Raw genomic sequence first — 21238 nt, 5'->3', positions numbered from 1 at the left:
TCTCCGTTGCACCATTATGCGAAAACATGAGCATTTCTCATGTGAGATTGCCAACTGTGCAGACGAATACCAAATATCGCAAATTAGAAAATGTTAGTCAGTTAAATTATGCTATTGTAAGTAATATTTATTCAGCAATGATTCTCCAGTACCGATAGCAGAACCCTTATTGTCGGAGCTTATCACTAATTCTGTGTTTTATAATGTATCACCGATACTGATAAAGTACCAAGTTTCGGTACCCATCCCTACACACAAATCTTGTTACAATGTTTTTGGGCTCCTCTAACACACTGTGCTGTTTTTGCTAATCTACTTGCAGCAAATGCGACAGGGTGCCCACTAAATCAGTAAATATGTTGCTGTATAAGGATTTTGAGTTACTGTACAAAATAAACCTGTCTACAAACTGGCACTTATGAAGCATCTTCGTTTATAGTTGTGTATACTATAGAGCTAAGGTAAAACCTGCAGAACATGAATTACGTAGTTCAAAAAAATAGTTTAAAATGAAAATACAAAGTGTACAACTTAATGCTTTTTGATGTGCAGTTGGATCACAGAGAGTTGGAACAGATCTTTTAATCCCAGTTTCTTTGCCAATCCTGTCTTGAGGACATGGTTACATGTGCCTGTCGATCAGTATCGGTGGGTGGGAAAAACCACAATGCTACATTATGTATCGGTGGGCCTCAAAATTGCTGGAATTTGGATCATATTTTAATATCACATTTATAAAAGGAGACTTGTTGTGTTCAAATATAATGTGTTCACAGTCATATTGGAGTAATATAAACACGTTTCTCTCCAAACAGCTTCCTAATGTTGATTTTTGAATGAAAGGTGGTTTTTAAATCACCAATGAGCTTGTTATTTGTGACTGGCACTAAACTTTCTCAGGTTCATTTTATGTGAAAGCACAATGAGTCTTTGCTTTTTCCACTCGGTGTATACATCCAGTTCCAGACAGCGTTTGAAGTCCTTTCTAAACATCACCTCTAATTATTGCAATTCATAATGTCAGTGTGGAAGGCTGGATGCTGGGCAATTTTATATATGAACTGGCATATTTCAAAGTTCATGAGCAGCTGTTTTTCTTTCGCTGTCTGTGTTAGAAGCAGGATTTAGTCTTTCATGCTGTGGGATCAATAACATGACTCAAATAATCAGTTCTGCTGAATTTCTCTCTTTTGCATTTTTATTCAGCTACCTTGAGAGCAGTTGCCAGTTTAAAATGAATATAGTAATTATTTTGCAAGTTGGGACGTGTGCCATTACTAATTTAATTACCATTTAAAGGGATAGTATGAGCCATAATTTGATATAATATCATTTATTATTAATGCTTAAATTAATGTATAGTTTACACATGTTGATCTATTTAGTTGTGTACATTTGTTGATTTCACGCCCACTCTTTTGTTTGTAATGGTTTGCTCCGCTTTTATTGTACTGTTTTAAGTTATATTACAAGATAGGAAAGTGAAAGAAAGATGGCAACACAGTTTTTTTTTTTTTTGACCGGACTTTATTGTTATGCTGCTTGAGAATTCAGTAAACATCATGAATTGAAAAGAAACCAGAGTCAATTTATTGCCAGATAGTTCACCTAAAAATCTAAATCTACTCGCTGTTTATTCATAGTCAAGTGACTCCAAACCTTTGAGTTTTTTCTTCTATTGAACACAAAATAAGATATTTTGAAGAAACCTGTAACCTTTTACTTCCATAATAGGAAAATTGCTACTGTGCTAGTCAATAGTTACAGGTTTCCAACATTTTTTAAAAGTATCTTCCTTTGTGTTTAACAGAAGAAATAACCTCATAAAGGTTTAAACCAAATAAATGATGAGAGATTAAAATGTTTTGGTGTGAACTATCCATTTTAAATAGAAATTTTGTAATTGATTAGTTTAGGCCTGTCACAATAATCAATATATTGACTTATTGTTCAATACTTAGGGATGACCTCATATAAAATAATGACATCAATATAAAAAAAAAACACTGAAAATAGTTTAAGTTTTAAACGTGCAAGTAATTTATTCTTGCTTTTTTTATAAGAAACAAAGTGACTGTTAGATTAACACAATGTGTGTTTTAAGTTCAGTTGTTCAACGTTGATGTTAAATGAATAATCATAGATAGTATATAGTGTGTGTTTCCTTTCATTGGAAAATCTCTCATGTAATACGTGCACATATTATACAAAACCTCTCAGTAAATGATGAGGGCAAAAAAGATTCATTAAATTGTTCATTAATAGTAATTGAGTTAATGTTCATTTAATCGAGATTTAGATTTTAGGCCAAATCGGCCAGCCATACTCATTATACCATTATATGCTGAGATTATGCAACCGTGTACTTGTCCATGTTACAAGTGCATAACATAAGGCAATATTTGATAAGAACCTGGACATGAACTGGCATTCACTTAAAGGAATTATATTCGTTAGTGTATTGATATAACTCATTGTCAAGTATTTGTTCAAAAGGTTACTTCTTGAATTCAGTATAAAATTTCTACTACTCTCCCTCTTACCTGCTAATGTAATAAGCTTACAGGCAATTACAGCTACACGATATTGGAAAAATCTAGCATTGCGATATTTTTTAATTTATTTCTGCAATATATATTGTGACATGCTTTAGGGCTGCTCGATTATTGGTAAAATCATAATCACAATTATTTTGGTCATAATTGTAATCACGATTGTTCAAAACAATAAACAGTGGAAGACAATTTTTCACCTTCTTGTACATTTTTTTTATATAAGTATTTCCCAAATGATGTTTAACAGAGCAAGGAATTTTTCACAGCATTTCCTATAATATTTTATCTTGAGAAAGTCTTATTTGTTTTATTTTGGCTAAAACAAAAGCAGGTTTAAATATTTATTATTATTTAAATATTTTTATGTTCAATATTATTAGCCCCCTTAAGCAATATTTGTTTTTGATTGCCTGCAGAACAAACCACTGTTATACAATGACTTGCCTAATTACCCTAATTAAGCCTTCAAATATCACATTAAGCTAAATGCTTGTATCTTGAAAAATAACTAGTCAAATATTATGTACTGTCATCAAAGCAAAGATAAATAAAACTATTATTAGAGATGAGTTATTAAGACTATAATGTTTAGAAAAATAAACTTTAATTTATCGCTACAAAAGTCCTTCAGTCAAGAGCAGTGATTGATTTTTCTCCTTTTGTAGTTTGATTAATAGTAAAAACAGGCTGCAGCGTATTGTGTGCTGTCACTTTAAGAGCAGTAAGGTTCTGATTATGGTTTCACTTTCACGTGTCTTTTGATTCTCAACTTGTTTATTACATAAATGAGGGTTAATATGAATAATCACTAAACGGCACAGTTTGACACAAATTTGTCAAACAAAAAATTAAAGATGACTTTAGATGTGTGTGCTCTGCTCGTCTCTGAGGCTGAGCGCATGCACACAACACCATGAGATCTCTTTCGCGCTTTTAAAAACATGAATGATTTGAATGTACATCAATGAAGGATGGAGATCCTGTGCTGCAAAGCTTACATTACAGTACATGCTTTTAGTCATTTTCACGTGAAACTGCTTTGCAGTGAAACAAATGTGCACAACTGGAAAAGGGCGGTATATGATGCAATAATCGTTTTTATCTTGATTAATTTTTTTTTTTTTTTCTTTAGAAGCCAAAATCAAAATTGAAACTGAATTTCGATTTATTGCACAGCCCTAATATGCATACAATTTCACCAGATAACTTGAATATCTCTATTTGGAAAGAATTTCTATCTCCATAAAATCATATAAACAATCTCTAATCTTTTTGGGGTGCCCTGACACATTTTTGTTGTGGTCTGTGCTATTTGCAGTGCGTTTCTGTATTTGCATGTGTTTAGTCAATGATTGATTAATTAATGTTAACTATTTTTATCTCCATAATGTCTAATAAACACTCCATAAACTTTTTGAGGTCCCCTGACACACATTAGTTGTAGTCTATGCTGTTTGCAGTGCATTTTCTATATTTGTGAGTATTTTCATGCATAGCAATCAATAAATACAATCAAGAAAAAGATACAATTTAAAAATGTGTTATTGTTTTCAAAGTCTAACCGTATTCAAGTGTGATAAAAGTAAAATTAATGTGAGTAAATTCGTTGTTGTTAAAGTTACAACTAACTCAATGTCTTATGCCTAAATGCTTTTACAGTCATTATACAATCACAGGCATCAGAAATACATGAAATGATGAATTAAATTATTAGCCCTACAAGCAATGGTTGATTTTTATATCCAGTTTAACAAAGCCTGCACAACTCTTTTTAAAAATAAATATACTACCTCATCTTGTCGTTTTTCAAATTTCTCTGAAACCACTTTGACTGGTGGAACAGACACTAAGGTAAAATATTGTGTTTTGCTCCATTCCTCACACTTTTAAAAAATATTAAATACAAAATTAACAATTTAATATGTAACATTCATGTGTTAATAATTAGATTGTATCGAAAATATCTTCCAAAAAAAGCAATTAACAAACTAGTATTTTTAGTGTTGACTAGCAGCAGTGATATTATTTAGTCAAGTGCTCTGCCACATCGCCAGCCCTACCAGCTTGACACATTTTCAAAGTATCATCTTGTGTAATTATGTAGTTAAGGTCGTGTCTTTCTGCTACTGCTGTTCTGCAGGGAAGGAAAACACACCGACAACACCTAGCCCACCCACTTCAATGACGCCTCCTGCCTCTAAGAAACGCTGCTGGGCCCCACCAGGGGAGTGTGAGGACAAGATTACCAAGACGCCACTCCCCAACCCCACCGCTACAACACAGCAGGACCAAGGGGTAATCCTCAGCATTTATTCTTCCATATTTGATATTCGATCCAGTTTATGATCTGTTAAATGGCCATTAGCAGACAATCAGGCACAGGTAAAAGTGCTTAGAAGGCAACTAATGGATGCTATGTTAACTCAAGCAGACTTTGCGGTCCACATTATTAGTCTGGTGGTGTATTTGCTGTCAGCACTGTGTTGTTTTGTTTTTCTGTGCATGAAGGTTAAATGTACCGGGTCTCAAAGCCACAGGCCTCTATCAGATGTGGATTCGGATGCAAAGAATGAGCTTCTTTCTTTACCCATGCTGTCAAAACCAGATATAAAGCCAGCAGGTAAGACAAATGTTTGAGTGCTTGAAAATATTTTAAAATGCTGTGTTTTTAGCATTATATCTTTAGTGTCTTTCAGGAATCATTGTAAGAGGCTGATTTGTCACTCAAGAAGTGTTTCTTGTTTTCAAAGCGGAAAACAAGATGTGCTGCTTGCTTTTTATGATTCCAGAGTAGCTCAAAGATGAACCGTTCATAAAACAGTGTTTGTTTGACAGTGTGTGTGTTTGTGTGTGTTTGTGTGTGTTTGTGTGTGTGTGTGTGTGTGTGTGTGTGTGTGTGTGTGTGTGTGTGTGTGTGTGTGTGTGTGTGTGTGTGTGTGTGTGTGTGTGTGTGTGTGTGTGTGTGTGTGTGTGCGTGTGTGTGTGCGTGTGTGTGTGTTCAAATTCCGCTCTGATAATTGATAATTTCCTCTCATGTTAAAGGAATTGTTCACCCAACCATGAAATTTTACTTTGTATTACTCACCCTAAAGTGGTTATAAACCTTTGAGTTTCTTTATTCTATTGAACACAAAAGATATTTTGAAGAAAGCTGAAAAGCTGTAACCATTGACAATTGTTGTAGCTTTTTAGCTTTCTTCAAAACATCTCCTTTTATGTTCAACAGAAGAAAGAAACTTCAACTGGTTTGAAGCAAGTGAAGTAAACGATGACTGATCTTTTTCCCTTTTTTGGTTAAGTATCCCTTTACCCACGAAAAACCTTGTCAAAATTTAGCTTTTCATTACAATGGGACTTTCATAGAGAGCTGGAATAAATAATAGACTATTAAAATTTGAAAAAGACATTGCACCTTCACAATCATGAGGGTGAGAGGTCTCTCCACACCACCACCAGTGAGCAGCATCCACTTAGATGATGTGACTGCAGCCACAGGACAATGATGCAGTGCGCTCACCACACACCAGCTATTGGGGGAGTGGAGAGACAATGATAGAGCCAATTTAGTGGATAGGGAAGATGGCTTCCCACGTGATGGAGGGAATTTGTGCAGGACACCTACTCTTTACGGCAAGTACGAAAGGGTCTTTATTGACCACAGAGAGTGAGGACCTTGGTTTAATGTCCCATCTGAAAGACGGCGCTCACTGACAGTATAGTGAACCATTTACTTTACTGGGGCATTAGGACTCGGATTGCAGTGTCAATACCACTTGCAACAGCAACCTAGTTTTCCTATGTGTTCTCTCATCCAGGTACTGACCAGGTTCAGCCCTGCTTAGCTTCAGTATGTAACCTGTCTTGGGCTGCAGGGTGATAATATCAAATATGGTTTGACAAATCCCAATCACAAAAGACACATTGAGAGACTCATTGACATAAGACACACAAAGAGGCACATTCACACACAAAGAGACACATTGACATAATACATCACCAAACTTTGTTGCTTCCATGATTTACACCATGTCTTAATTACACGCGACATAGCACCACGACACATGATAAAAGGTATGTTAAAATGGATTTTTGTCCTAACCATCTGCAACGATGCCACGCAAAATTAATATTTTAGAAATGCTTTTTATTTCCACTAGGGCTGCACAATATATCATTTCAGCATGGATATCGCAATGCTCAACCGCAGTAGTCACATCGCAAAGATATGCAATGTCCAGTCTGAATTATAGTTGACCAGGAGCTACAGAATTATATTTAATCACTGCATTTATATGGACTTTATATGATTCATGCAAAACATGCAAAAAACATTTATTTCTTAGAATTTATGTCTTGTTTCTAGTCCAAATGTCTAGATTACATAGCGAATATAAGATGATTTCACTTACCCCGCTGGCACAAAATTTCCTTAAAACAAGCAAAATCTTAAAATTTTTACTGATTTCTTCTGATGGTGAAAACAAAACAATATTTTTACTTGGTCTAAGATTTTTTTTATATATTTTTAGACTAGAAACCAGACAAAACAAAGTAAGAAACGCATTATTTTTTGCATTGTGATTATTCAATTTCTGTGTCCGAATACTGTCAGACTCCCCAGAAAACCATCAAATAGAGCTATTCAACCCATCTTCTGAAATTGTTTTCATACCACAATATTTATCGCAGAAGAATAAAACATCTAAACATGCAGCCCCAATATCCACAGAACAACAACGTATACTACTATGACAGATCACCTCAGGTAGATTATGTGATTTATTCAGTATTAAATGCTATCGCTGTGAGTTTAAATACCATTTTATATGACATTTATTACACACAGTTCCAGATAGTTCACCTCAGAGCTTGAAAATAAAGTAACTAACTGCAGACGGTTTGAAAATGAAAGTCTGAACTGAGATTCAATGCAAACCAACAACATCAGTCACTCCGTAGTCTATTTATAATGATAATGGTTTAATATGTATTAAATAAATTAAAAGCCTTTACTGTTTTGTTGGGAGTGCAGTAGCTGTTATGTAAATGTTTCTGTCATGTTGATATGATCTTTTAAACCATTTATGTATTGTTCATTTTCTTACATATTCTGAAGTCATACTTTTTATTTATATATATTTATTTTTAATAGATGAAAATGTGGTCTCCTCTGTATGCAAGAAGAAGCGTGTGCGTTTTGGGGCTCCACTATCTCCAGAGTTTTTTGACAAAGCTCTCCCTCCCAGTACACCACTGCAGAAAGGAGGCACCCCGAGGTGTCCTCCATCATCTACTGGTCCTAAACGCTCTCTGCTGAAGACACCTCAAAGATGTGAGCCCTCTCTTCCCCAACCTGACTTCAACAGCCCGCAAAGCAATGGAGCCTCTCCTGTCTTGGTTATTGACAGACGCAGCACCGGCCTTCTGTACAGCGATGAAGTATTTGAAGAGATTGAAAAGGTTTGACACTCACCAGCTTCTCCAAATTAACTATTCTGTTGAATTGTACATCTTGCTCAGGGTGTTAGTGTTCCTTAAAACGTCTAAAATCCCATAGTATAAAAGTAAGCCCTTAATTAGTCTTAATGTCTTAAATTCGTGTTTCAGAGCTCTTAAAATGCAATCCCCAAAAAGGAAGATTTGGTTTCTTTTTTGAAGTCTGCATAAATCTCTTCGTCTATCACCACACAGAACAACATGGGTGGAACCGAATTCCATTTATAGTCTTTGGCGTAACCTAATAAAATACACGTTCACAGGATTCTGGTTACTTAATTAACGTTTGCTGGAATTTTGCATATATAAAAACAGAGTTTGTGGGGATTTCGCTCTATTATAGATTGTAACAGCTGCATCAACCCGTAAAATAACAAATGAAGAACTAGAGATGCATCAGTTGACCAGCCAAGGAATGGAATCCACCGATATTTCTCATTTATTTATTTTATTTTTATTTTTTTCTCGCATAACAAGCTTGACCGATTACCAGCGCGCAGAGACACCCACAGACACTCACAGCCACATATAATGTGTCATTGGTGCTAAACTTTTTCCACAATGTAATAGTGGCACTATGTTATTATTAATATGATCAGTTAAACAGCTTAATGTCACCTTAAGCCATATTAAAAGTTGTTGTTTTGTCTTTCAAGCTATATTTAAAATGTTTGCTACATGATTAAAAAAATTCTGGTTTACATTAGTCTTCATTGTGTAAGTTGAGAAAATATCATGTCGAAGTTTTCAGGTAATGCTTTACCAAAACAAGTATCTATACAGGGTGTCCGCTGGGTCTTAAAATCTTAATGTCTTAAATTTCAAAAACTACATTTTAGGCCTTAAAAAGTCTTACATTCAACACAATACTTTAGTGAATGTCTTAAATTCTTTTAAACCAGTCTTAATTTAGCTTTTTGTTAAAAAAAAGCTACTCAGTCAGGCCAACATCAGTGTTGAAAGATATAGCTGACTTTTCCCAGCCCAGAAGTAGTCTAAAACGTACAAAAGATGCCCAATAAATAATAATAATGAATAATGAATAATAATGAATAAATATTTAATTTAATTTTAATTTATTTAAATTCTAAATGAACTATGATTCCTCATGATAAAACCAGGACTTCAGAAAAAAAAAAATTACATTCTTAATGGCCTTCAAAAGTCTTAAATTTGACTTGATAAAACCTGCAGAAATCCTGAATAAAACAGTAATAAAAAGCTATACATAAATGTACATTTAATAATGGGCATAAGTTATTGCAAATATGTTTTGTTAGTGTTGTTAATGCAGTCTAGGGGGAACTTTTTATTATGTATTATTTTTTATTATTGTTGTTATTTTAATACTAATAATAATGTTTTGAGTTTTTTCACACTTTGTGTATATGTGTGAAGCATGTGTAATGTTTTTTAGCATTTTTTTAGCAATTCTGTGCTATAATGTGCTATTAAAAAGTCTTAAATATAACTCTTATAAACCTGTAGATGCCATGCTTGCTGTATTTCACTTTAGTTCACCACCACCTTTATTTTAAAACACTTCTTTTTTGTAGTTGATTGTGATTTTTCTGCCTTTTCCCCTTTGTCTGTATCTTTTTAGATCAGTTTTCCCATCATGGAAGAAGAGTCTCCCTCAAACCAGCTTCCAGGAAAATGGAAAGGTGAGATGTGAAACGATTTTGAGCAGAAGAAAGTTTTGGAGAAAGTTTCTCTTCTGTTTGAGTTCTAATCATGTATCTAAAACTGTAGATGCACTCTTTGCTGAGGACACATGGAAGCCCCAGGCTGAAGAAACTGAAGTTATGAACGCTGCTTTTCAAGAGGAAGAGGATGTACCAGCAAATGTACAGACAGGGGATGAGCTGCCATGTACCACTGATGATCAGCCACTGGCTCTCTCTGGTGAGTTGAACTTATTTTCTTCCCTCTTTTTTTCATGATTTTTCAGCTTTAGTAAATAGATGCAGTTTTATTTCTGTTTTCAGCTTATGTAAGTCTAAGCTGCTTTTAATACATTTGCAACACACATTTTTAAGCAAAATCTATAAAAATAAAACTGAGCATGATGATCAGCCAGATGTCTACTGATTGGATACCCGAAACATTATTATTATTTTTTTTTTTTTACAAAAATCAGCCAACTCCAAATATACAGTCCCAAATCAAAAAAGGTTAGGACAGTGTGGAAAACGCAAATAAATCAAAGTAGAGAATTCTAAATTTACTTTCTTGTATTTCAGTGCAGACAATACAACAAACATTAAATAATGTTTCTCATGATTTTTTTTTTTTTCCAAAAATAAAGACATATCAATTTTGTTTTTTCCAACACAAGAGAAGCAGTTTAGTTCTAGTAATCAGGTAAATTGGTTAAATAATGATGTGATTTAAAACACTGAATCAAGAATCATCATTCATGTATAAGCTATACATAGTTACATCCACAAATGCCAGTGAAAACTTACTGTGCCAAAAGGAAGCCCTATGTTAACAGTGTCTTTGTACTTACTTTTCTATTTACTTTGTACCAATGTGTACCTTTTTTTTCTGAGATTGTACTATAAATTTGTTGCACATAAACACTGTCTAGTGTAAATATAATATTTAAAGCACTCTGTCTGTTAGGGTTAAAGTCCCCAAGAAATCAAAACTAACCATGATTTTATTTGCTCACATTGATAGTTTTGTGGTGAACAATTATTCTGTGCATGTCTTTAAGAAAAAAAAAAAGTTTGCCCTTGTAATCTTTAATTGAAATCTGAAAATACACATCCTGTGTGTATTTGAATATAATAGATTTTTTATAATAGTTTTTTTGAGCACACTTTGTTGTTTGCAACAAGAATCCCTTACCCAAAGAGCACCGACCATACATTTGAACTTACCCCAGAGCGCTTTTTGTTTTGTTTTTTCTGAAGTACACTTTGTTGTTTATTTATTCGTTTGCTTGAAATCAGAAATCAATTTAGAAATAGATTTTAAACAAATCTTTGTGCTTGATAAAATTAATTATATAGACTAATGTCTGTTCGTACAACACATTCCCTTATCCACGAAAGAGAGTAAATTGTGTAAATTTGTAAAGTGAAAGTAAAGGCTGATTGGAGGAGGCTCATTCTTTATCCTTTCCCTGCAGATGCTGTTTAACTGTTTTCTCGCTAGTGAAGCATTCAGTTTTTAAACTTACAAAGTCCGCCATGTAAATTAAAAACGCAAATGACTATTTAAGGGAATGGGAGATGAGTCTCTTATTGGTTTATTTTCACAACACACCCATAACTCATTAAGAAAATAAGCACAACCCTGTCCGACTATGCGCTGTGCTGAGTGTATTTTTCCTTCCTTAAAATAGCAAAAGTGTATTCGGACACACCCTTAATGCTTCTGCGCCCTGCGCTTCAGACTTTGTGCCTAGATTGTCAAAATAGAGCTCTTGGTCTTGTTGTGTTCAAGTAAATCTATATTATGTTAAAAAAAATGCAATTTGTTCACAATTATAAATGTCTGATTCTGAAGATAATTTAAAATGTGATTGTTGAACTAATTTTATTACTTAGCTGTATGACTCTTAAATATTAATTAAAGGTGTATGGAAATAGAAGATCATGTCAGTTTGTTTAGCTATTCAATATATAATTGCTTTAGCTTGTAATGTATGACTCATGTTTCTTATTTAGCAGTAGAGGCTGCAATCTCAGAAAAGACACTTTCATCCAACTCCAGCACTGAAGCAACTCGCTCTCGCGGTAGAAAAAGAAAGGTGAGCTCTCATATCTGTACATCACTACTTTCAAACTCTTCCTTTTGATGGATTCAGTTATTACTGTTTTATACAATCCTACACAGACACGCGCGCACACACACATACAGGCAGATAGATAGATGGATGGATGGATGGATGGATGGATGGATGGATGGATGGATGGATGGATGGATGGATATTTTAAGAGAATTTACCATTAGAAGATCCTTAAAGTGCTAGCTAATCCGAAAATTTTAATTCTGTAATCATTTACTCTCAATTGTTCTAAACATTTGAGATTTTTATTTTGATCAAAACAAAAGAAGATAAAATGATGATAACCTGTACCATTAACTGTAGGTTGTGTGCAATCACATGGTTCTGGTGACACACAAAATTGATTTACACCATATTTTAAAGGAGATCTAGATAAAAAAAAATAACCACATATGTTGTGCATGATTCTTATATCATGAAGAGGTCTGAGTTTTCTTCTGAACTAAAATATATTTGCCTGTCATCGAGTTGGTAGATACTGTAAAAGCTGTCACATGAAAAAATACTATAGAAAATACTAAAGTGTTTGAAAGCATATACTATAGATAATTACTTGAATTAAACTGTCGTAGTTATTATATTGTTGCTGTGGTACAACACAACTGTAGTAATAAACAAATTATTTCGCAGGCTTCAGTTTTCTATGCTATAATGCTACACTAATGTGAGGCACAACAGTTTACACTAACATTACAGTATTTATTATTCATATATTTATACATTCATTAACAAAGAGTTGTACAGATTAATCACTGTTCTATGTGGTTCAAAAACATGTTTATTATAAATTACTTGTTTTTTTTTTACATGCGGATATCTTCCAGACATCACGAAATAACAGATAAAAACATTCAAGTGTGGATGCATAGTCTACATTATTATTTTTGTAATAACATTTCTTTTTTGTTCGGTCGATGAACTTATTATCAACAAACATTCACCGCTGCTGCACATCTCGATGTTAAGGTTGTTTATTCTTCCGAAACAACAATAAAGACTTTGATTATTGCGAAACGAGACAGAGCAGCGATTGCATGACAGGGTACGTTAAATTCTCCTGAATTTTGTATAAGTGTGGTGGTGTATGTATGATTTTTTTATATAACACATTAACATATGATTCACGTAGCTAGACCTGTATATATTCTTTATTAGTGCTGTCAAATGAATTATCGCGTTCAAAAAATTTTTGTACACATAAATGTATTGAATAAAGGTTTATTTATTATATGTCAGACAGATTTTTTCAACTCTTTATGAGCAAAAACTATTGAAAGTCTATAAAAGCTGTTCAGCATTTATTTTGGCTGATTTAAACAATTACAAACAACACAAAACAAACATTTTGATGTTCTGATAGTGATTTCTATGTTGAAGAATCTGCCCTCCATCTGAATTTCGAGCGTCATCGATGACAACATGTGAAAACCTATAGTATTTTTTTTTTTTTATGAGAGTCAATGGGAGTCTATCTTTTTGTGTGTGTTCAAAACCATAAACTTACTCTTAAAGTATTGGAAACACTTAAGGGAGAGTAAATAGTGAGTTTCCCAAGTTCATTTATGAGGGAAATATTCTTTAAGCCATGTATTTTTTATTTTCTTTTTTTTATCTGGCATTCAAACAATTTGTTGTAACATTGTTATTTCAAATAGTATCATCAAAATATTTTACCTTTATTTGACCAAACTTCCTTTTTAACATCCTAAAACTGTATCCATGTGTGAAATTGTAAGATTTTCAGTGTGCCTTCAAGGCTTGAAAAAAAAAGCATCGAAAGGATATAATTTCAGTCATCCAGCTCAATTCTGTTCTTCTGTTTCAGCAACCAGCCGAGAGTGAGCCTGAGAAAAGGAGAAGCTCACGTACAGCAGCAGTTTCTGCTTCAGGAAAGATGAAGGTATGAAGCTTAAGAAGTGGATTTATACTTTTTAAGTCAAGCTGACGTGTGATGAGTCTTGGTGAACGGGAGCTTTTTAAGCTCTGATTATTAACGCTCGAATCAAACTGACACTGAGCCTGAAATAAAAACACTAATGTGGCTTGGACTTAGCATTTAATATAAAAATAGCATCAGGCATGATTTCAGATGTCTGGAGCGTTTTTGTGTTCGTGTTCATCACTACAGCTTTTTGACTTTCAGAAAACGACAGGAGCAAAGAGAAAATTTGGAAATAAAGAGGTGGATCGTTCTCTCTATGGGAAAAGAGACTATGCCTCAAAAAACCCTCTGCTCAGCCCCATATTTGAGACAGCGTCTACCAGTTTCAACCTCACACCAACACAAAACCAATCAGGAAAAATAACAGGTATGCTTGTCTTGAAGGCCCAGTGAATTTTTTTGATGTTAGTTTTAAGGATATCTATTTGCTGGTGTGCTCCATAACTGTGGCAAATTCAATTCAATTCAGCTTTATTTGTATAGCGCTTTTACAATGGTGATTGTGTCAAAGCAGCTTCACATAAATGGTCATAGTAACTGGAACAGTGTGGTTCAGGTTTTAGTGTTTAAGTTCAGTTCAGTTCAGTTTAGCTCAGTTCAGTGTGATTTAATCATTACTGAGAGTTCAAACACTGAAGAGCAAATTCATCGATGCGTAGCTCTACCAGTCCTGAACCATGCGAGGCAGTGGCGACAGCGGAGAGGGAAAAAAAAACTTCACCTGATGGAAGTGAAGAAAAAAAACCTTGAGAGAACCAGACTCAGTTGGGCACGACCATTTTAATTTCTCCGCTGGCCAAAAGTCTTGTGCAGAGCTTCAGTCAAATCTGTGGTTATAAAATATAAAACTGATATAAACATCCAGAGCTTAGATTTTCACTGAGTGGATCAAAGATTATTTATTTATTTTTTAAGTCACCCTATGGCTGGGCAAAAAAAAAACGTATCGGTAATTATTAACAGTACACCACTGTCAATAATAATTTGTAAACAAAAGTTCGGTATGAAGGCTATAGTTTTATTAAAATGTGTCTGCTGAGCGCACACCTTGGAAGCAATGCCAATAAGTTTAGCGTGTAAGTTTGTCATTTCCAATGAAGGCACATGACTTCCACAGCGTGCACATGCCCATGTGACGCACACACATTTTCCAGGTAAACCTAGTTAAAAAACATCTAAACTTTTCGAATGCCTTGAGCATACCACAGTTCATGTAAGTAGAACTAATCAATCAGCTTCATATTTTGTTTGGAATATTCACATTTCAGTAATAACGGTAGACTAATTACCTCAGACAAACACACTGCATCCAAACACTGCAGTGCTTTTTACTTTTCTCCATAAACTTGTATTGAAACTGCAGCAGTGGGTTGTCTGTTTGCCATCTTCTGAGACAATGGTTTGCCTAGTAGAAAGAAGTCAGGGGAGCACAAGTGCAAAGCGTATTGAATATGAAAGAAGCCACATGCTTGCACTTTTCAAGTCTAAGTTTTGGGTTGCGCCATTTTTACTGTCAAAATAAAAACACATGTGAAAATGAGTGCCATATAGTAGCAGTTAAGAGATTTTTAATAAAAAAAGGATGTCGCCAGAGTGGCTTTTTGGTTTCTTTTCTTGTGCACATTAGCCACTAGCGCCCCATCTGAAAGATTTTTTAGCATAGTGGGTAATATAGTCATCCAACTTCACAATTTTTAATGTTGCAGTATGTATTTAAATAATCATGGCTGGTTCCTTTACTTGAAAGCTCAGATTTGATTATTATAATTTCTTTTGTTTACAGAGTTTGAGGTTTACTGTATCATTATTATTTACACCATACAGATGGTAATCTACCTTTACCATTGCACACACTTTGTAACATTTATTTATCAAGTTTAAGAGTCTCTTTAACACTTAGGGTTTTTTGTTATTTATTTTATAAATCATTTATTAAGAGATCAGATATTTTGTTTAAATATTTTGCCAGATAGATTGTTTAAAATATTCAAAAATTATGGATACCAAATGACATAAAACAAATCTTTGTTAAGAAATTTGCAATATCGCCCAGCCCTACGTCACCTCATACTTCAGTATCTCATCCAATCTTGACCAATTAAATACTAGATCTGACATGCCCTGTCCCCTTCAAGACTCTTCTCTTTTGCTTTTCATTTTTTTAGCTTGAGCTTGAGCTTAATCAGTCTCACTGGCAGAGTAGTGATAAAAACTAAACGCTATTGGCAGTGGGAGGAGCTGTCCCACCCTATCTTTCAGTTGAGAGTACACAAAACATTGAATAAAAGATGCACTTCATGGCACCTTTACATGAATAATTTATGTTCTTGATTTGATCTTAAAGAATTGGCCTGATGAAGATTGTATTTTCATTTTTCAATCCAGTGCAAAAGAATGCAGCTATTATAGCAAACAGCTGGATTATTTTAGTGGTCTAAACCACCGGATGTGAAAGTTTTCTTCTCTTTGCACAGATGGAGACCAAAATGGGATTCAGAAACCCAGTGTTCCCCAAAGTAAGACACTTCGTCCCGTGGTAGGTCTGGGAACTGCCAGTACATGGACCAATGAGTCACCAAGCTCCATTATGACAGACTCGGATATAAATGTGACTTGTTTGGAACACCAGGATCTTGCAGAAAGACAAAACTCTAGGTCAAAAACCTCTAAAACTAAACGAGACTCAGGGAGACCAGTCCGCCAGCGTCGTAGCTCAGGTGCAGCCAAGATAAAAAAGCTTGACAATCCAACCATTGACTCAACTACTGAATCAGATGCTGAAACTGTGGAGCAAGACACAGAGAGCCAAAAGTCCGCTGAATCAGCAGGTATGAGCTCAATGTACCATCATGAGTGCTCTGAGAAGAGGGAAACTGCGGAATTAATGAGCTGTGAGGAAGCAATTGAAGACTCTGTGAGCACTGAGAGGCTAGAACAGAAGACACCCAGCAATAAAAGACCTGGACAGGGTCAAAAGGTGCAGAAAAGTCCTCATGTAATGATCGATGTTGTAAAAGTAGACGAGATGGCTCTATCTGAGGGCATTGCATTAGAGAGCAACACTGGACCCGCAGAGTCTGATTTGGCACCCTGGCAGCAGGCCGACTTCAACATTGATGACATCCTTAAGCCTGTGGGGAAGAGTCGAGGTTCTGTGCGGCGCAGCTTGAGAAACCGAAGGAGCATGGACCTGCAGGCTGTGGGTCTGGCCTGGGTGGATCACACCTCACCAGAGCTGGTTAAAGCAAGTCGAAGGAGGACACGCGGAAGACTCAGTGGTGTTTCTGAACCATTCATCCCTCAACCCTCTGAAGAACTAACAACAAACTTGGGAGAGTAACTGGCTTTCATCCTCTGGTGTCAGTTTAAAGGAACACTTGATGGTTTTCTAGAAATAGGCTAATTTTACTAGTAGCCTAGAGTTAAGCAGTTGAGTATTACCATTTTTTAATCGATTTAGCTAATCTTTGGGTCTGGTTGTACCACTTTTAACCTAGATTAGCATAAATCATTGAATTGGATTAGACCATTTTCTTTAAAAAAAGCTATTGATAATTGTCCTATTTATTAGCCTGACTATTCATGCACTAAGACCACAGTGTAACTATGGAGTTTTATTGTACTACAAAGTTTCTTGATTATTTTGCTGGAATGAGAGCATAGTTACTAGTCATGTTGACCTAGAAAATAGCTCTTGGCTTTGGTACATAACATATCTACATAATAGTCAAGTTTTAAATAGGAGATTTGTTTTGCTAAATTTGTTTAATCCGATTCAATGATCTATGCTAAACTAAATGAAAAGTGCTCCTGCCAGATTGGATTTAAAAATGGTACAAATCAACTGTTTAACTCTAGGGAACTAAAATGAGCCACCTAAAAAAAAGTGCAGCTTTCTTTTAATGATCATATTATAAATGAACTTTTAATGCATCTTATTTTGCATATGAATTGTTTTAACTTTATATTGGTTCTTTACTGTTTTTAGTGTTTACAGATCACTCCTGACTCTTAAGAAGATTGCATAATTGTTAGATTACTTCTGCTCATTAAATCTTCTCTTGGATGAATGCTGCTGTTTGAAGGTGATTTCCCTGTGGCAATTATTTAGTTTTACATAAACACCAATCCGTTTGCTTGGGTTTTTTTTTTTTTTTTGCTATAAATGTACCTGCTTGACACATTTTAGTTATACAATACTATGTTTCAGGGCTGCACAATATTGGAAAAAATCTGACATTGCGATATTTAATTTTTCTGCAATTTATATATTGCAATATGAATACAGTTTCAACATATATGACTGGAATAGCTCTATTTGGAAAGACATCATTCATTTAGATTGACTGGGGTGATTTTTTTAAGGGTGTAAATCATGTAAAAATATATATATAATTACAATAGAGCAATGAAAAAGTTAAATAAACAGTGCTTTATGATTTTCTGCAAAGTCAAACAGTATTCAGGTACAGAAATTGTATAGCATGCATTGTATTGATTCAGTAAAAGTACAATTAAACTTACAAATACAAAAAAAACTCTGGCCAAATGCTTTAAACAGTCTTGAAGTACTTTTAAAACACATGCAAATAATAACGTTTCACTCTGTTATGCGTATACTTTGCTACATTTCCACAAATGTCATGTATTCTCAATCCCTACTCAACGTTGCATATTCTCCATTGTGACCATTGTGGATACACACATTACAAATCGATGCTGAAACTATTGTTAACTATTGTGCAGCCCTCCCATGTTTGCATCCACATGTTCAGGCAAGTTTTATGAGGCTTGCTTTAAATATTGCATGAATGAATGTTAGGAAAACATATCTGGATCATTTCAACACAGAAACATGGGGAAAACATTACTTTTTTGTTACCTGTTGTATTGTTTCAGTGTCATTTAGTTCTCTTTATTATTTTTTATTCCTATTTCTAACAAAACTTTCCCTGTTATGTTCTGAAAGGGATAGTTCACACAAAACTGGGAATTGTGACCCTTATGTGCTGTTGGGGATTTTTTCATACACTCTGGGGTGATTTTGAGTCGTAATTTAACCAAAACTTTTTCTGTGTTTCAGATAGCAGAATGATTGTTAGGGTGCACTCATTATACTATCCGAACTGTGCCCAGGTGCATTTCTCGGTTCGTTTGGGAAGTGTGAGTGCTCTGATTCGGGCTCAGGCACGGTTCTGTTGGCCGGCCCTGGCCCATTTGGAAGAGGTGTGCCAGAGCACAGTTCACTTGGGCTTTGGTGCGGTATGCTGGTAGTGTGAGTTTAAAGCGCACCTGAGCCCGAAACTAAAGACGAGACTTGACTTTTTAGGGACTGTTTTGTATGGATTTATTAATCATTCTGACTGTTCAATGAACCGGTACTGTTTTAGTTTATTAAGGATGCAAACACCTCGCTCCACGACAGCTGAACCTTCAGCAAACGTGTACATGCAGCACAAGGACTTTTATGATTATTTACTTCACTGTGCTGAGCAAGAGCGCTTCTCAACTGAACAGCGCATCATCGATGACATAAGCATGCTTAGGCTCGGATGCAGTGTGAGTGCAGGCCATCAGGAAGATGAGAGGGGGGGACAAGCATGCTTTGGCATGGTTCAAGTTAACTCTCATAGTGTGAGTACGCTCTCTCTTATTGACATCTTATTTTGACACGTTTTCAGAAAATGCTACACTCTGGGCGAATTTACTACTACCCTTTTGTTATGTTCAGGCTGAAAACATCTACTGATTTAAACTGCTGTAAAAATGCATCAGATGAATATGTTTTTCAATTTTTTCTGCATAAATCTGTTAATCAACCTCAGTTCTGATCAAAACTACTAAAGTGCTTGGAAAATGACATGACTTTAACTCTTTAATTGCCAATTTCACGAATTATGTCACTGCTTTTCTTTTAAAAAGCACACAAAATGACATTTTCAATATAAAGATAATTGATAAAAAAAAGTTTTCCCTGTTGGGAAGAGGTCAAATGTGTAATTTTTACTATTGTTCATCCGTTGCACCATTCTTTTTTTTTTTTTTTTTTTACCTGGAATATAACAGCATATTTAAAAGTGTGAGAGTGACCTTCACGCACTTATCTTGATGTGTCTGAGAACATCAAAATATGCAATCTCAGAACTACATGGAGTAAACAAAAACAAAGACTGCATTTATGCACCACCAAATGTGGTTATAATTGAAGTTAATGGGGCAAAAACCAACAGTAAATTAGAGAGAAAAAATGAAAATCTAACAATGCATCAAAGCCAATGTGGTTATTAATCGTTCAAGACTGTGATAAAAGGGGAACAAATCCAGTCCACAACTACTTTTTATCCTGGAAAATGTAATTTTGAGTGGTTTTTTTTGTTTGTTTTTTTTCCACCAAATCAGTGGCCTAATTTGTGATTTTGGCGATTAGAGTTTAAATTCAGAATTTTCCTACTAGTTTTGATTAGGACTGAGGTTGATTAACAGTTTTGTGCAAACAAATTTGAAAAACATTTATCTGATGCATTTTTGCAGCAGTTTACATTACAACATAACAAAAGGGTAGTCAATTTGAACAGTACACAAGGGGTTAATTATTAAGTTACTTGACCTTCACCTGATTCACCTGATTCTTTTTTTTTTAAACAATTTATTAATATTATTTTATTTATATATATTTTTGAAAACCTGTAACCATCGACTTCCATAGTCTTTGTTTTTCTACTCTAACACATTTTTCAAAATTTCTTCATTTTTTTGTGTTAATCAGAAAAAAGCTAACTAAGTTTTGGAACCATTTGAGAGTGAGTAAATAATGAGTACGTTTCATTTTTGGGTGAACTATCCCTTCAATAATACATTTATTCAGGATTTTTTGTGTCCAGACTTGTTGACAGCATTCATGAAATTCGCATCACATACGTCAGTCAGTTATACTCAAAACAGTTTGTAATGGGAGCAGCATTTCAGCATGCTTTTGAAGCCTGATATACTTAGTAAGGTTTAAACTGACACTCTTCACAGTTGTGCATTGCACCTGTAATAGCGGGTCATGCTGCGAAAGAGTTAGCTGTGTTTAAAGCTAATGGAACATTCAGAGAAATGTCTCGAGTGAACAGAGCACAATAGGACTTCACCAGAATTATTTACTACAATTAAATTTATTTACCATTTCAGTGTCTCAACACAACTGTCAATACTTCTAACCAAGCTGGAAATAATTACTCTAGCCATCTGCAGCAGATCATCATGATTCATCGCTGTTTGTTTTTAGCACACATGATGTTTTATGTGAATCAATCTTCGGCAGTGCTGCTGTAGTGTGTCCATGGGAGAAATAGCACTGCAACGGCGTTTAAATATTAATGTCCTGTAGACTGTCTCCAATTTCAGAGATCCAGAGGCATTATATGAACATGGACTTACACCTGTGCTTCATGTGATCGA

The 21238-nt window shown here is 34.8% G+C and overlaps 1 protein-coding gene across 20 annotated transcripts in view; it reads left to right on the top strand.

The window, feature by feature from the left end:
• Window positions 1-17925, top strand: part of si:ch211-244o22.2 — a 48351-nt gene extending 30426 nt beyond the window's left edge. For 8 of the 20 annotated variants that reach the window (XM_073950556.1, XM_073950559.1, XM_073950558.1 and 5 more), the window contains 9 exons: window positions 4696-4850; window positions 5064-5175; window positions 7708-8015; window positions 9655-9715; window positions 9804-9956; window positions 11732-11814; window positions 13679-13753; window positions 13997-14162; window positions 16270-17865. In XM_073950556.1, the coding sequence (XP_073806657.1) occupies window positions 4696-4850; window positions 5064-5175; window positions 7708-8015; window positions 9655-9715; window positions 9804-9956; window positions 11732-11814; window positions 13679-13753; window positions 13997-14162; window positions 16270-17135 (1979 nt within the window). In that variant the 3' untranslated portion in view covers window positions 17136-17865. 20 annotated transcript variants of the gene reach the window in all.
• Window positions 17926-21238: the final 3313 nt, after the last annotated feature.

Source organism: Danio rerio, chromosome 5, assembly GCF_049306965.1.
Source record: "Danio rerio strain Tuebingen ecotype United States chromosome 5, GRCz12tu, whole genome shotgun sequence".
Taxonomy (NCBI): domain Eukaryota; kingdom Metazoa; phylum Chordata; class Actinopteri; order Cypriniformes; family Danionidae; genus Danio; species Danio rerio.
This window is presented reverse-complemented; position numbering and strand designations above follow the sequence as displayed.